Below are 17750 nucleotides of genomic sequence, written 5' to 3' on the forward strand. Positions count from 1 at the left end.
ATTTTAAATACTACTAGGGAAACACAGAATGAAGCAGAGAGTTCCGGATTTGTTCGTACACTAACATCCTCAATGATGTTTAAGCGTCTCGATTTCCTCTCACTTTCTGGATATGCTCTCGACAGCAAACCTTGAATCCAAATAGGGAATAAATGTACTACTTCCTTCTATGGGTTCGAATCCTTCCACGGAGGGAAAGAGCTTCTTCATTTCTTTCCCATTTGGATTCAAGGCTTGCAGTGATGAGCGTATTAAAAAAGTGAGAGGAATTCTTGAACTCAAGGGAGAGAGAGAGAGAGAGAGAGAGAGAGAGAGAGAGAGAGAGAGCTATTTGGTTGCAGAGAAGACTATGAAGTTGCATCAACCATGTTCATTACTTTTTAGTTATTTTAGTACATATCAAATATTGCAGCCCTCTAGCCTCCTCAATAGTTTTTATTTTATTTAAGTTTAAAGTTAGCCATAATCGTGCTCCTGGCAATGTAACAACACAGGCCACTTCGGTTGGCTTAGAGTTTCATGGGCTGCGGCTCATACAGCATTACACTGAGACTGCCTACAGATAGATCTATTGTTGGTGATCTTGATCATGCGCTGTACATTAAACTTGATTGCACCGAAGAAACTTTGGCGCATTTTTTACTCGTTTAGGTTTGTTCATAGTGATCATGACATCCATCATCAATCCACTGTTTCAGGGTCTCTGAGGACGTCTTGGAGTGTCATTTCTTTAAGGCCTCGTATTGACCCCAACTTAAAAACGTCCTTTATAACATGGTCCAGATATTTGATCCTCGAGATCAGCAATTCAGGATCTCTGGGGACATCTTGGCGTCTCGCTTCATAAAGACCTCGTACTGACCCCAAATTAGAAGTGTCCTATTGTAACATGGTCCTGCAATTCGATTTTAAGATCAGCAAACGAAGAAAAGATCTCGTTCAGCATTGGAAGATATATTTGGCAATCCTCCCGGCAGCCTTCTTAAACTTGGGGACCTCAACTTTTCTGTACAACGTCTAGTTTAACCTGAGAAACTTCTTAGACTTGGAGGCCTCATTGCATCATTTTGTTTATACTCTCTTTTCTGCATTTCCTCTTGTCATGCAAATGCATTCTGTCTTGTTGAAGCCTTCTTGGCAAGTTAATGGAGCTTCTTTCTTTATCAGTTATGCCAGGGTAAAAAATCTCTGTAGGATATCTTGAAGCTGATGGATGCCACACTTTGATCTGTTCACGAGACACCTACGTAATGTCATGCAATCTTTCGTTGCTTCTGACAATTCCGAGATTGCATTTTTTACAGATGCTATCATGGAGATTCTTATGATGAATTTACGACTGAATCAGGAATCATTTCATAATCAAATTTATGGAACAAATACTGTCCATGTGGAAATTTACATAGCTAACTATTTTATGCAGTGTCCACCCTATTTCAGATGGTGTTATATTATTAAAATGGGCATTTAACCTTTCTTGTACTACAATTAAATATAATATATCTGGTTTTACATAAAATGGACATTTAAGCCTTCTCATACTACAACTATATATATAAAATTCTACGCTTGTCTTTCTTACTCTATTTTGCTATTAACAACTCTGAATTTGGCAGGTTTTAATATCTGCCTATTCCTAACCCTGGAGATTTTGATGACGTCACACTTTAACGTGTCATTTCACCTTTTTCTTTTCATCACTTTCTGAAAGGTGGTCAGCTTCAAAATGACACAATCCAAGCTTTATACCATGAATAATAAATTCAATGCAAGCAAATATCTTGATGGTGTAAAATAACCTCTTTGGTTGACGATTTTTGGAAAAATTCAACATTTCATCTCAACTCTTTCTTCTCATCATTTTCCAAAAGGTATTAAGCTTCAAAAAGACGCCAAAATAAGTTTTACAGGATGAAAAATAAATTCAAAGCAAGAAGCATTCAATGAAAAACACTTGTCTATAATCGGTCAGTGCATACTTTGGCACAGACGAATTCTGGGACGCCCCCCAAAATCTCAAAGGGTTAAATGCTTCATACACAGACAATGTCACTACAGATGTTCTAGAATATTTAATCACCAAAACTAGAGCAAATGTAATGTCCCACTTTTAAACATGGCTATTAAAGAGAGTTTGAAAAAGATATAGAATACTGTATTCCGTTCTTTATTTGCAAAATGAATCACATCAAAACAATCTGTTACTGAATACTGTATGTATAAGATATATACACCAGAATACTTCCAAAAAAATAGAAATTACTGTAATGGAATGATATCAAAACAAGGTTAAATTATTCTATAGTTCACAGCAAAGCCACTAACATACTGGCACTCAGTATGCGTATTCCATTCAGATCTTGGTGAGCCATTAGATCGCGATAGCTCACAGGAAAGCCACACACAACATATAGTCTGGCAGCAGTGGGTGACAACCTTGCAAAAATACCCCCCCAAGCAGGTTTTGATTGATTTTGGTAGAAAAAGTTCCATAGAATCAAAAACTGAATGATGCCAGCTGGCATCTTTGGGCATTTTGAGAAATTCAACATGGCGTCCAAGATGGCTGCCGCATAAATCCAAAAGCTATAAACACCTCTCATTTCTTTATTTTTTGGCCTGTTTTATATTATGATACATCAATTCTAGGGTTTTCGGGGTCAAGGAATCCGATTTTAATGGAAAATAAAGTGTAAAACCCAAAACTTATTGAGCTGTTCACATTCAGTATAAAAGTAGTTCCAAGATTATCCGTTCTACTGGAAACTAGTTGGTCGTCTTCTATCTCACAACCTCACAAATTAAGTAGTTAACATTTCCGTGATTTCTGCTCGTTTCTAGGTATATTTAATTACACTTTGTTCACACAGGGCAATGGTGGTAAATGCTCTTTAATATGACTTCTCTTTTTGCAAGTTAAGATGGTGATGTCGGTGCAATTTCTTCTCTCCATCTTCAGATTTGTTTATTGTAGCTTTGTCTTAAATCCAGTGGTGGTGGTGCTTATATAACTCTTTCAGCTCTTTTCAGGCAGAAATGGATGAGTGCTACTTCGAACTGATGGGCCAGTGCAGCAAGGCCAAAAACCAAGTTTTGACCAGTGCAGGAAGAGACAGAATCCAGTCGATCATCAACACAAGCAAACAGCGTGGCGATACATTGCCAACAGACTGAGAATTGTCTGTCAGAGACAATAAGGACTGTACTGCTCAATGCCATCGATCACGTGCATCATCATACACATCAAAGCACAAAATTACAAGACTCTTGAAGAAGAAGCAGCAAAGACGTCCGACTGAACAGCCACCACCTAAACGAACTAGGTTGTCTCGAACTCATTCAGAGTTCAACTTCAAAGACCACTGTATATTTTGTGGTGAGGAATGTACAGAACAGAAGGGAGCCAAACACCCTAGAAGGTGGAGACCTGTAAGCCGTTGTCGTACCACAGATTCAGGGTCAAAGGACAAGAGCTTCAAAGAGGCCATTCTTCAGGTGTGCCATGATCGAAATGGCCAGTGGGGTAAGGATGTTGAACTTCGTGTTCTTGGTGCAGTGAGTGATCTGCATGCAGCTGATGCAACTTATCATCGAGACCGCAGACCTTCATTCATGGGTTCGAAATCATTAAAAGCTGCAGCGACCGAAAGTAAACTCCACAAGGATCCAGCACTTTCCATGCCCATCGAAGAAATGGAATCTGATACGAGCAATACACAGAAAACGGTGGCCCACAACTTCAGAGACGGAGCTTGGTTGATACACTGGAGAAGTATTTTGGTGATCGCTTGTTGCTGCTGTCCTGCAAAGGATTAGCATCATTGTTGGTGTTCAGGTCACGTGCGTCTGGGCCTGTGAACTTGGTCGACTAATCTGACGATGACGAAATCGCATTTTTGAGAGTAAAATGCATTTTTCCTAACATACAAACCCTTGGTCCTTTACATATGGGGATACTTTCAGCGAAGCTGAACAAGGCCGCTAAAGACATGAGTTGGTATTACTACCAGCTGGCCATGTGGTTGGTAACAGTGGGAAACCCATGGTACCAACCGCCCAGATTCACTCATTCACTTCACTTTCCGGCCTCGTCTGAAGCGGACGTGTCTTGCGGTGCTGTTCGGACTTCTGGATGCTACATGCAATTAAGTCAGTTGCAAGTCAGATCCTTGAGGAAGCAAAGTCAATTGATATTGACAGCAAAAGTTACTGTTCACAAATGAACAAAAATATTGCTCTGGCTGAATCTAGTAGTACATTGGTGGCCTTGTTGTCCGAAATCAATCCAAAACTATCCGCTTCACTCATTGGAAACATGGTGACCGATGCAGTAATGCAAAAACCTACCTCATTACAAGTCGCTCTTGGTGTTTGTGCAAGGGAAAGACACTTGATAAGTATGCTGAATGACTTTTCAGTGACTTGTTCATATGATGAGGCGTTGCGGTTCAAATCATCCGCGGCGCAAAATACCCTTGACTGCAGGGAAATACAGGGATTACTCAAAGCTGAAGATGGTTTGATTCAAACAGTCATTGACAACTATGACGCCAATATTTCATCTCTGAATGGCTTGAAATCTACTCATGCACTCGCCATGTTGGTGTGCCAGTTTGTATCGGATTCGACCGAAAATAATCAAGGTGAAGAAGAGATGATTCCCAGAGTCAATAAAGCCAATATGAAAATGCCTGATGATGAAATTACTATTCACCACTACCATGGACCAAAACACCCAGGTATGCTTGATGTACCACCAACGAATGCAGAACAACAGAGTCAGTTAGAACGATCACAGACCATCAGTCTGAATAGAGCGAGAGAACTAGATCTTCATTCCCTGAAATCTGTAACATCGAAGGACAATGTTGCAGAGTACGGAGGCCACATAACCAAGGTAGCCCAGAAGTAGCATCACACATCTAGACAGGCTACTGTAACCCGATACAGGCCATTAATTGATCTGAAGCACTCCAATCCATTGACAATAAACACAGCTCTGATTGAGGCTCAGACATTGACATCAGACTGTGGTCAAAACTTTGTCATTATCACAGCCGACCAACAGTTGTACAAGATCATCCTCAACAACGTATGGTCATCTCCAGAGTTGTTTGGAAACATATATCTCCGCTTAGGAGGTTTCCATACAATCACGAGTTTCTGTGGGTCAGTTGGCAAATTGATGATAGATTCCAGTCTATCAGATATCCTGAGGTCAACCTTTGGTGGAGTGGAGAAAATGCTGTCTGGAAAGAGATATCCACAAAATATGATAGCATTCAGACTACAGGCAGTCCCCAGTTTGCTGACGGGGGTTCTGTTCCTACGCCGCATTGTAAACCAAAAATCGTTGTAAACTTAAACATCGTTGAAAATCGTCAAAAATCCAAAGAAAACCTTACTTTTAATGCTTCTGGTGCATTGAAAACGACGTAAACTGCATTTTTACTGAGTTTTTCATCAAAAAAATCTACAAATTTTTATTATTCTGCTGTTTTGGAGCCATATTTCTTCCGTCGGATCGGCGTCATAAGCATTAAAACCCCGGAACATGCATTGTAAACTGGGAAATAATTTCTGATGAATATATTTGAAAAGCGTTGTAACCTTGGAACGTCGTAAGCCGGACCCGTCATAAACCGGGGACTGCCTGTACTTGCGGAAAACATTCTCCGGAAACACATCAGAGAAATCAATTCGTTTGAAGATTTTGAGACATGGATGGCGGATTTGTCAGAAAAAAGTAAAACTGCTAAATTACGGCTGGACTGCTTCATCCAGCCAGTGCTCCTCATGATGACCTTCACGCGTGCAGAGCGTGAATCTGATTGGCCCCTTCATCTCTGGGCACTATCCCAAATGCTGCCTTATTTTTTTGCCTCTGGTCATGTCAACTATGCCAGGTACGGCATGTACTATCTTCGCTCCATGGAAGCACTACCATCCAAAATAACAGAAGTGTTTCTCTGAGGCCAACATACAATGAGACACACACCTGGTGCATCAAACACCACATGGAGTGACGTACATTGGACACAGCCAGGGGGGGATTGACAGGACCCATACTGAATAGCAATGCCACAAAAAGTTGGGCACTCAGTCTCCACAACTGCAGTATGCTTGTTCTTGACATCGATGCCATGTGAGACAACATCCAACAACCCTCAGTTTACCACAAAGAAGAGTCTCGAGCACAGATCCGATCAGATGCCAATGACAGACAGAACTAAAACAGAAGTTGGAGCACTGTATCGATCCTCTTGATCCAACTGGTCACCCCAAAAGAACTCTTCAACGTTGTCACAGGAAAACTTGCTTCTTCAACGGCCAATGTTGACCAAGCCTTGGCACTGGGGAAAGTCTATGGAAGCGTATGAAGCAACCACGCTCTGATCCACCCTTTGACACTGAAATTATCTTCACTAGGACCATTGGTCTCATGGATACTGAAGACTTCAATATGAGGGAACTGTTAGACTATGAACTTTCACAGACTCCAACTTCCCTTTTCACGGATGATGGTAACCTCCAACCAGCTTTATCAGAAATCAAAACTCAAAATTTCTTTGGGTGTTGAACAGTCCTCTCGAACAACACCAGACCCAGAGGTTGTTGTGCTTGATGGTTGTGCCATCCTTTGGACAATTCACTGGCCGAGTCCTGGAAGATTTGTTGATCTTGTTGCAGCAGTGGAAACATTCTTGAGAAAAAACTAATCCAAAGTGGTGTATATCTGGTGTTCAACAGATACTATCCATACAGTCCAAAGGGTTGCACAAGAAGTCGACGGTCTTCCACTAGAGAAAGTGGTCAATTCCATCTTATGCTGAACTCGCCATTGCCATCTCAAGCTGCATCGTTGTCTATTGTGGACAACAAGGTACAAATCATGAACCTGCTTTGTGATGCATTGGTGGACCGTTTTCAACAGCTTGCCACTGACAGGGAACTGGTCATTTTTAACTCTTTGGCATAATTCCAGAGTGTACTGACACAACCATGGTCAACAACAAAGTCAACCGGGTCAGATCCTGTACCATATTCAATTCAGAGAGGAAAGCATCAGAGAAGAATGGACTTGAAAGTAACACATGAAGAGGCAGATGTCATTATTGCCAACCATGTAGTCCACATTGCCAGACAAACCCAGGAAACGATCCATGTCATTTGTGACGATACGGGTGTTTTTGTCCTGTTGGTCCACTTTGTTGCATCTGAAGGTCTCCGTTGCAAAATTTTCCTTGTTCCAACACGTCCCACGAGGAATGCTATAAATATTGGCGCGACGGTCAACGAGCATGCAGGAATAGCCAAATATTTACTTCCTCTCCACGCCCTGACTGGTTGTGATACCGCCAGTAAACTGTATGGAATTGGAAAAGTCAGAGTTAAAAATCCTCAAATGAGGACACCATACTCCTTTGCTTGGAGACAATGAACAGTATGAAGAAGATTTGGAAACACAAGCTGCTGCATTCATTGCCAAGTGCTATGAAACACAAGCTGTTGCATTCATTGCCAAGTGCTATGAAACACAAGCTGTTGCATTCATTGCCAAGTGCTACGGCAGCAAGGAAACTGGCACCATGTCAGAAGTTCGCCATAGCGTGTGGCAAAACAAAACGGCCAGAGGCAAATCTCAGAAATTCAAACTCGCAACCATTCCACCCAGCTCAAGAGCATTTAGTTTGCATGTCAAGAGAGCCCATTACCAAGCATGCCTATGGAAAGCAGCGTTGCAATCTGATCCTCCAGCCTTGGCCTCCTCGGACTTCGGCTGGAAACCAAACCATGACAGTCAAATCCTTCCTCCAGTACCACTTCCACCAGACACATTGGCTGCTCCTGAGAGAGTGCTGACCCGGCTCTGCTGCAACTGCTAATCGTCAACAGGTGGATGCTCCAGAAGGAGGTGTTCGTGTCGCAAAAATGATATTGCGTGCAGCACCTTTTGCAAGCGCAATATCGACTCCAGTCTCAACTGTTACACTCCTCTTAATGCAGATTTCCAGGATTCTGAGGATGAAGCGGCTGACACTGACGACGCAAGGGATAACGATAGTGACGACTTTCTCACCTGAAATCATTTATGAGTGTTCTGCGGCATCATTTTCTGATATCAGTTTCTGATAAAGTGACCAAACATTCAACGTGTGTTTGTGTTTTTCCTTTATCACGATTTTTTTGCAACCAATGTAACATTTGAGTTTTATACTGAATATGAACAATGCAATAAGTTTTGGGTTTACACTTTATTTTCCACTAAAATTGTCTTCCTTGACCTCAAAAACCCTACAATTGATGTATTATAAAATAGGCCAAAAAATAAAGAAATGAGAGATGCTTATAGCTTTCGGATTGACACGGCAGCCATCTTGGACACCATGTTGCATTTCTCAAAATGCCCAAAGATGCTCGCTGGGCATCATTCAGTTTCTGGTTCTATGGGACTTTTTCTACCAAAATCAATCAAAACCTGCTTGGGGGTATTTCTGCAAGGTCTACTTGAAAATCAATGTTTGGCTGCAATACTAATACTGGCACTCAGTAGGCATATTTCATTCAAATCTTGGTGAGCTTAACCACCATCTTACATGGAATGCATAAGCAAAGATCCGGCATACAAAATTACCTTTATCAACAGCTGTAGCAGTGGAGAGATTCACGATTCAGAAGTACACTTAAATCATTTTTACAAATCTGTATCAATATCAAGCATTCAGTTACGAAAAGGCAATGTTTACTGACAAACCTATAACTTGACAATGGCAAAATGCCATCAACATTTCTTAAATCATCATACGTTATACCACTCATGTCCTTCCTGCACTTTCATTACCACAAAACTCCACTCATTTCCAGCCATCCAACTCATAGTTCCCATCCAAGTGGGTCTATATCCTCAAATTCTTCTGGAGCTCACAAAAACTTTTTGGTTTCAAATGACAGCAGTATTATGAAGATTCAATTTCAAACTCCAGAAATGTTATGAAATGGTCAGTGACTTCAAAAGCAGCATAGCAGGGATATATGGTTTAAATCTATTAATGGTTCACTATGGAAGCAGACTTCAAAAACACTTGTTACCCATCGTGCGAGTAAGATTTGATTTCAACTTGTGAAATTGTTATTCACTGGCTTAGTGAAAACCTTTAGTTTTAATATAGGAAATTGCAAAAGTGCAACAAAATGCATAGTAAGGTATTAACTTGCAAAATGGTTATTCGGTATTAACGTCAAAGGTAGCTAAAGGATTTGGTTTCAATTTGTGCCTTTGAGAAACACTTGTATACATTTTCAAATCTTTGCGAGGTCCTGTCATTTAATGAACAATGACAAATTGTAAATGCAGACTCAAATACATCTATGGCATGGCCCTGAAGTAGGATTGTAAACAATTCAAAATAAATAAATAGGACACAAGGCCACTTACACAGGTATGTAAAAGATATTTATACAATATATAATTGACACTTATTCTATTCATGGACCAAACCTTTCAACAAGTCTGTCATGAAAAAGCTGAGTACATATAAATCTTGCATTTACCCTTCAGGAACAAAATCTGTCATTCGTACCATTCTAGACAAATCCAGTTTCATATACAGTACAGTATATACATATGGCACGCCAGGATATCATGAATACATAATGCATGCCTTACTACGACAAACTCCCAATTTGCAAATGAGTCATTTGAAAGCTAGGCATTAAATATCAAACTACAAACTGAAAGACAATAAATATTTACATTTCTAGGACGAAGGCATCCATAGTAAATTATTCTTTTCAATGACTGAGTCTCAATTCATTCAGTAACTGTGTCTAACAGATTGGCAAGAGCGTTGTGCTCCGTGGACAGGGGAGAAACGGCGTCATCAGGAAGTTGCCAGATAGAAACTCGTCCTAATCGGTCTCCCGCAGCCAAAAGTGCCACTCTGCAGAGAGGAAATGAGATTATGTGAGCATTATTTTGCATTGATTTTATACACATAAGTCAGGTGGTCTTTTAAAAGATTTATGAAAAAACAGAGTCTTGAAATTCTAGAAGGCATTTGTCTATGTATGTAGTACTAAGATCTGCTCAGATTAAAAACTGCATAGCTGTGATTTCTGGTTTTGTAAACCTGTTAGAAAAAAGTTAAGTATACCTTAGTCTAACCAGACCACTGAGCTGATTAACAGCTCTCCTAGGGCTGGCCCGAAGGATTAGACTTATTTTACGTGGCTGAGAACCAACTGGTAACTTAGCAACGGGACCTATAGCTTATTGTGGAATCCGAACCACATTATAGCGAGAAATGAATTTCTATCACCAGAAATAAATTCCTCTTATTCTTCAAAAGTTATGAAGGAAGTAATATGTATTTCCAAACATTATTATTCAAGACCAACGTCAGAATTATTTTCAAGGCTTCAATTTACCCCCAAATACATCCAAAATAGCCATGATGCCTGTAAAAATTCAATTTTTATGGGAAAAACTTTATAATTAAGAATTCTTGAGTCTAAATCTGACTTACTCCTTCTTGTTGAACTTCAAGTAAGTGATTGACGCTGGTTTTTCTGCAGCAGGCAGACTCAAAAATGGCTGACAGCTCTTCGTACCAAAGTCGTGCAACACCACCTGCCCGGTGACCAACCCAACGGCTACGACCATCGGCCTCGAGGGAGACAATTCTGAACACGTTATGATTTCTTCGCTGTATATGACACTCACAGGTTTGTTTGGCTGCAAAAATAAAAAATAATAATTGTTTGACATGGTTACAAAGTTTGTCTACAAACTTTTTCTAAATAAAAGGTGGCTCTTAAAGCCTGTAGTATTTACCTTTCACACCAAAGTGTCTTTTCATTTATGTAGAAAGAGCACGCTCCATTTCTGTAAACGTCATTTTCATTTGTACAATTTTCTTATTTTCTCCATCAAATATTGGTCACCTTGTGGTGGCGTTTGGAAAGCTGGTTTGTGCGATGAAATTTGTGTTTTTTCTGTTGTTCATGTTGTATGAATGTTTTTGTTTGTGAATGCACAATGCGATTGATAGTTCATGTTTGTTTTTTCTTTTTTTTGTTGCAGTTTAGTAGTGATGGATGGTGGAGGTAGAATTCCCCTTCACCTGAAATAGGAGAGTTGCATTGGCTTCAACGGGAAGAATCTTGGGTGACGAAGCAATGAAGACAAACAAGGCCTTCACTTGTCTTCTGAATGCTTGCCCTGCTTTGCAGCAAGTATCATCTATAAATTACTGTGTATGGTTATTAACTGGATTATGGTACACAAGATGAAAACTGGTGTTTTATCAAACATTCTTATTGGAAATACCTCAGTACAGTGGACCTATTTGCAATTCTGGTTTCGCGGCTTCACCTATTCCCGGATTTCTCTGTGGAACATGTATACATATTATTCATGGACAATTCACCTATTCATGGTATTTTTCACACAGAAATATTCACAAATTACTGTATTTTCATATTTTTCGTGACTAAATGCACTTTTTGTGATCATACTATTAAAATATTCAGGTATAAGTGCTTTGAGAGGGTTTTTTGGTGTTGTTTTGAACTATCAACATAGGCAGTTATAAGCATTTTTAGAGGGGTTCCAAGTATTCGCGGATTTGAGCTATTCAAGGGGGTAGTGATACGCATCCCCCGCGAATGCCGAGGGTCGACTGTACTTCTTTTCAAGTCCCTCGGGATTCGCGTACCACTACCCTCCGCGAATCCCAGGGGGCGACTGTATTCAAATCAGTTGTGTGAACTGTATTATAAATTGCGTCTTCAAATCAGTTGTGTGAACTTAGAGTCTGATTTATTGAAGTTCCCAATAAGAAATTCTAATGCAAAGCACTGTCCAAGGAAATTAATAACTCCAAGGAAATTAAAAACATCGTGAGATGAATCAGAGTGTGCATCAGGCTGACAGTGACGTTGTATACTGAATTCCATGACGAAAAACATAGCAGTTCTCAAATAATCTATGCTGGAAAATCCCAAGGTGACTTGATAGAGATTTATCTCTCAAGCATTGGATGTGTTTATGTAACTGTAGTATTAAGACTGATAAATTAGGTTAAGGTTCTCTTGATAGTTGTGGGAAAACCATAGTATACATTAAGATTGGTATATTATGTTAAGAATTGCTAAGAATGGTTGATAAGCTGTAGTATTAAGGTTAATAAATTAGGCCTGTAATAAGAGTTTTCTTATTTAACCTACAAATCTGTTCCCATCACCCTGCACCAACTGTGACAAAGAAAAAGCCCCTGCAACCTTTAGTATTATCGGGTGGTTCAATAAAATTTGTTGGTTGTGAGATTATTTTCCTTTCAATTGCCAAGTTCTAAATTAACATCTTGACTCAAAATACCATATGACATACAAAGGCTCTCCTGCAAGTTAAAAATAAAACACTTACTGTGTTATTAATATTATTATTATTTGAAGATGAACCCCATTTATACAGAACAAGCCCACCACAGGGGCCACTGACTTGAAATTCAAGCTTCCACAGAATATTACAGTGTTCATTGGAAAGAACTAACAGAAGGTATTAGGAAATACAGGCAGTAGAAGTCAGTTATTTAAAAAGAAAAAATAAATTAACAAATTAATGAATAAATAGACAAAAATGCAAGTAAATTATTCAAGTCTAAGGAGACCTGTTTGAGGGTAGTAATGCCTTGCATCTTTGCTTGAACTTTGGGGTTCAAATTTCACAACATCCTCAGGGAGGCTGTTCCACAGTCCAATGGTGTGAGGAATAAAGGACCTCTGGAACTGAGAAGTTTGACAGTGAGGCACATTTACTGCACATTGGTGGTGATGCTGTTCTGCAAATCTAGAATGATCTCAACTGGAATAGATCAGGGCTCAACTGTGACTGTGAAAGATCTCTGTTAGAATACAATTTATGGAAAATTTTATAACAAATAACAGTAATACCTGTAGTATTGAGTAGAGGCGAATCTGATTGTCCGATGCTGAAGACAAGATGGCATTGTGATGATGCTGAGAGAACTGGGACGTCAAAACTCTGCCAGTGTGGGGGCTAAGGACGGACGTCACGCATCTCATTACCCTGACGTTGTCGAATTCCCTTCCGGCAGGCACCTGTGTGGTATCGGAATTAGAATTAAAATGATAAAATTTAGACCACAGGTCAAGCACTGGGACCCATAAGGTCATTCAACACTGAAAGGGACATTGAGAGTGAAGAAAGTTTTAAAGGTTTAACAGGAGGAAATCATCGCAGTTACGCTATGAAACAATTGTTAGGAGACGGTGAGGAAAGTAAGATGGAAGAAAGAGAATATGAATGGAGGTACAGTAAAACAAAAAAATTTTAAAGGGATTGTAACTAGGAGCTAAAGGGACACTGCAGAGCACAGCATGAGGTGCACTGGCCGCACTACCCCCTAAAAGGAACGTGTGATATCAATATGTTCATTTTCAAATTCAAATCTTTATTTATATGAATATGGCTGTATTAGTGAATGAATACCTATCTGTAAGTGGCATGCTAAGTGGACAATGAATTAAAAACTGTGCACTGAGCTTGGAAATTATCTAAAAAATAAAAGCATAACTTGTCATTAACCATATAAATATTTTTCTTAAATCTTCACTTAAATTTTGGAAAATACAGACTTGTCAGAAAGGGCATTTAAGATACTGCATTGCAATCATACATTCAGTTGTATCTGTCGGTGTCTTAACAAAATATCTTATGAACAACGAATGGATTTTGGCGAAACGTTTTGGCAACGCTAAGTTGGGTGACTTCTTCCACAACCTGTAGGGGGAGAGTGCTGTCAGTGCACCTCACACAGTACACTGTAGGCATTACATACTTAAGGTTCATTGCAGTGTCCCTTTATCCCCTAGCTGCAACCCCTTTCATTCCTTTTACTGTACCTCCATTCATATTCTCTCTCTTCCATCTTACTTTCCACTTCTCACAACAATTTTTTCCTAATGCAACTGTGAGACTATCCTCCAGTCACACCTTTCAGACCTCTTTAATCTCAATTTCCCTTTCAGCATTGAATGGTCTCGTAGGTCCCAGGGCTTGGCTTTTGGCCTAAATTTAATATTCCATTCCACAGATGACACAGGATAATAAAATTTTGCTAGGCATTAATTTCATCAAATTTACAAACTTCTGACAATACCAAACTACCGTAATCATCTAGAGGGAATCTCCCAATTCACGTTCTTACCGAGTTCAAAATCGGCTCTTAGTTTCTGTTAAGTGACACATCAACTAAAGCCATATCATAACTTCCTTGTCATAGATAATTACCAAAGGAAATTGCCCCAATAAAATGTTATTCACCAGCAATTTACTCAATTTCTACTAGATTCTGAACTACAGCTAAGGCCACAGGAAAAATAAAAGGATATACCAAGTGCCTTCGTGTTTTCTCAACGTATTTTCAAGGTACAATGAACCTTGAAGATGTGTTGAATAACACAAAAGCACTTAGTACCTCCTTATTCTATTCGTCCTGTGGCCTCAACCGTATTTATTGTCACAAGTTATCAAGTGACACAGAAGCAATAACACCTAAATCAAACACAATCCAAAACTTATTATGGGAAAACTGCCATGACTCGCAACTGTTTGTATATATACAGTACATCTCCTCTATTATTCCTATTATTAGACTGACATCTAAATGACCCAAAAGTTTTGGTCATGTGATGAGAAGGGACAACGAACTGCTTGTCTGAAAGGTATTGGATATGGAAGTAGCAGGGCAAAGACCTGCAGGGAGGCCCCAGGATATAATGGAAAACAAGAGAAGACAGGAAACGAACCAATATAAAAGATGGAAAATAAATGCACTCGAGGGATGACAGTAGATTCATAGATGCCTCCCGTACTGCCTGCAAACAAGATCACGTAATCTATCGAGGGACATTACCTCAGACGACGACGAACACACAAATAGTCCTCCTCCTTCAGCTCCGATGACGAAGAGCGTTGGGTCTTCCTTGTTAAAGGAGGCGGTCGTCACTTCAACGCCTTCGGTCTCATCGATGGGGCCTCGGATACCTCTGGGGACATCCTGACTCTGGAGCATGAACCTGAAAGGAGAGGAAAAGAATTCTGGAGATGGAATTCCTCAAGTTGTTAACCAAGAGAGCCGCTTCAAAGGACTTGAAATCTCTTTCACTCTTTTCGAGCCAATGTTGACTGGTCGTTTAAGACTAGAACAGAATGCGGAATTGAGGCCCAAGACCAAGCGCTGGAACCTACGAGATCATTCACCGCTGAAAGGGAAATGGACAGTCAGAAGGTTTGAAAGGTGTATGAATCAACTGTTAGGAGAGTGTGGAAAGTACGATGGAATACAGAGAATATGAATGGAGATACAGAGAAAGGAATGACAGAGATGAGGTTACAGCTAGGGCTGCTAAGACCCTTGAGTACACTACGCCAGGTACTCTGATGGCGCAGCTCTTCTTTGGAGGGGTGGCTAGAGCCCTCGGTTAGCACGCTGTTGGCCCAGCGTTCGAGTCTCCGTCTGGCCAGTGAAGAATTAGAAGAATTTATTTCTGGTGATAGAAATTCATTTCTCGTCATAATGTGGTTCGGATTCCACAATAAGCTGTAGGTCCCGTTGCTAGGTAACCAACTGGTTCTTAGCCACGTAAAATAAGTCTAATCCTTCGGGCCAGCCCTAGGAGAGCTGTTAACCAGCTCAGTGGTCTGGTTAAACTAAGATATACTTAAATTTTTTAACACTGATGGCACTAACCTGGCCCCCCCCCCACAGGACAGGAGTTGGACAGCAAGGTGGGATTAGACTTAGCAACTTAGCAACGGGACCTACAGCTTATTGTGCAAACCATAGGGACACAATGAAAAGCAAAATGCAGTTATGTAGCTGAGATCCTAAGATGGAGCCCTGCAAAAATCAGTAAGTACTCACTATGTTGTCCAAGGAACACTGTAGGCAGTATCACTCTTATGCAATCTGGTCTTCACTATACATAAGAGGCATCAAAGCAAAATATACATAGAGTGCCACCAGATTATACAAATGCCTTCGTCTCTCAGACATGATTCAAAATCAGCTGCGCTGCTTTCTACCTCTGAACTCTGATCAATTCCCTCTGGTCAGTTTACACTAAGCTGTCTAACTTCTTTAACTTTAGTTTCTTCTATTTTCAAAGCTCATGCTAAAACAGATCTTTTGACAGAGCCCTAAGAGAGTCAAGCAATAAGAATTGGTAGTCTGAACGAATTCACAAGAAAGTAAAAGTCTGATTATTCAACAAACAATTATTTGAAAAACCTGACTATTAGGCAGACTTCCAAAAGTCTTATTCGATACAAATTTCGATTATTTGAAATGAATTCCAGATGATTCAGACATTAAATTATATATTTTGGATTTTCATTTTAATAGGAAAACATTAGTTCTGATACTGGCAGTGACTGCAAAGATGTTTCCTGATGCAATCCTCTTAAAGTTAACAGGTAAAATATGTTAGGAATCGGGAGGGTTGGGGATATGTTTGTAATAGTTTTTGAATATTGTGAGAAGTGGCTGAGTTATATGAAAGCAGCGTATAGCATACTTGGATATTCAAATCTAATAAGAATACGCTCTGGTTGTAAAGCAAGTAGCAATGGCAATGACGATTATGAATAAACATTTTTTGTGTGTGACCATTACAACACGCTAAGCACTGAGGGGATAGGACCTTTGATGACACCACTAATAGGAATTCTACAATGAATACCTAAAGGATATCAGTCACTAAATGAATCTGCTAAACATCAAAAAGAAATGCAGTTTTATATAAAATGTAATGATGTACATAACTTACCCAGACTTGAGCGTAAACGTGGATTTCAATAAATTCAGTTTAAACACGAGGATAAAACCGCTGCTTGTGGAAGCAACGACGGAATTGCAGGTCTTGGGATGGGCTCTGTCAGCAGCTATCCACGACAGGGTTGTCACACACCCACGGCAGTCTCCCACGACAACCGGGGATACGGACTCTGGGTGGGATAAATCGAACACCAGCAACTCTCCTGCAGAAGAACGCAAGAAATTATGACAATTGGCTTTTCACGGCATTTATCGTCAAATTTTTTTTAAAACAGGTTTGTTTTTCTTGAAATGGGTAGAACATGTTACCAAGTCTTCTGTCATCTGTCTTCATGCAAAGTCTTTTAGAGTTTAGGCTAAAGGCTAGGCGCTGGAACCTATCTGGCCATTCAGTGCTGAAAGGTGAACTGAGAGTAAGAGGCTTAACATGCGTACAGGAGGAAAACCTCACAGTTGCACTGTGAAAAATTATTCAGAGGAAGGTTGAGGAAAGTAAGGTGGAAGAAAGAATACCAAAGGAGGTACAGTAAAAGGAATGAAAGGGGTTGCAGCTAGGGGGCGAAGGGACACCGAAAAGAACCTTAAGTAATGCCTACAGTGCACTTAGTGATATTTGAAGGGACATTTGATCCCCCAGGGACCAGTACTTAACACGGCGTAATGCATTTGACCCCAGGGGCTAGTACTAAACACGGCGAAGGTGTACATGAATCACTGTTCTAATTTTTAGCAAAGCTTACAACTTCCTGACTCTTCAGGCACTAAAGCCCCCCTTCCTGTTACTGCCACAAAACTTTCCTCGCTCCCTGCGAAGTTCCTCACACAAACCCCTTTCCCCACCTTCCCACTGACGTCATTACCCCCCACAAACCACCTCTCAACGCACCA

At 40.2% G+C, this 17750-nt stretch overlaps 2 protein-coding genes across 8 annotated transcripts in view; both read right to left on the reverse strand.

The window, feature by feature from the left end:
• The window catches only part of nahoda, a 157260-nt gene extending 147364 nt beyond the window's left edge, over positions 1-9896 (reverse strand). For all 7 annotated transcript variants that reach the window (XM_067088861.1, XM_067088860.1, XM_067088859.1 and 4 more), the window contains exon 1: positions 9755-9896. In XM_067088861.1, coding sequence (XP_066944962.1) covers positions 9755-9777 — 23 coding nt within the window. In that variant the 5' untranslated portion in view covers positions 9778-9896. The remainder of the gene's footprint in view (positions 1-9754) is intronic.
• LOC136830000 (cytoplasmic dynein 2 intermediate chain 2-like) overlaps positions 2152-17750 on the reverse strand; it is a 17585-nt gene continuing 1986 nt past the window's right edge. The window contains exons 2-8 of the mRNA XM_067089175.1: positions 16855-17098; positions 14940-15102; positions 12955-13122; positions 10527-10735; positions 7024-9941; positions 5654-6966; positions 2152-5287 (exon numbers count right to left, since the gene is read on the reverse strand). Of these exons, the coding sequence (XP_066945276.1) occupies positions 9812-9941; positions 10527-10735; positions 12955-13122; positions 14940-15102; positions 16855-17098 (914 nt within the window). The 3' untranslated portion in view covers positions 2152-5287; positions 5654-6966; positions 7024-9811. The remainder of the gene's footprint in view (positions 5288-5653; positions 6967-7023; positions 9942-10526; positions 10736-12954; positions 13123-14939; positions 15103-16854; positions 17099-17750) is intronic.

Source organism: Macrobrachium rosenbergii, chromosome 45 (assembly GCF_040412425.1).
Source record: "Macrobrachium rosenbergii isolate ZJJX-2024 chromosome 45, ASM4041242v1, whole genome shotgun sequence".
In the NCBI taxonomy this organism is placed as follows: Eukaryota; Metazoa; Arthropoda; class Malacostraca; order Decapoda; family Palaemonidae; genus Macrobrachium; species Macrobrachium rosenbergii.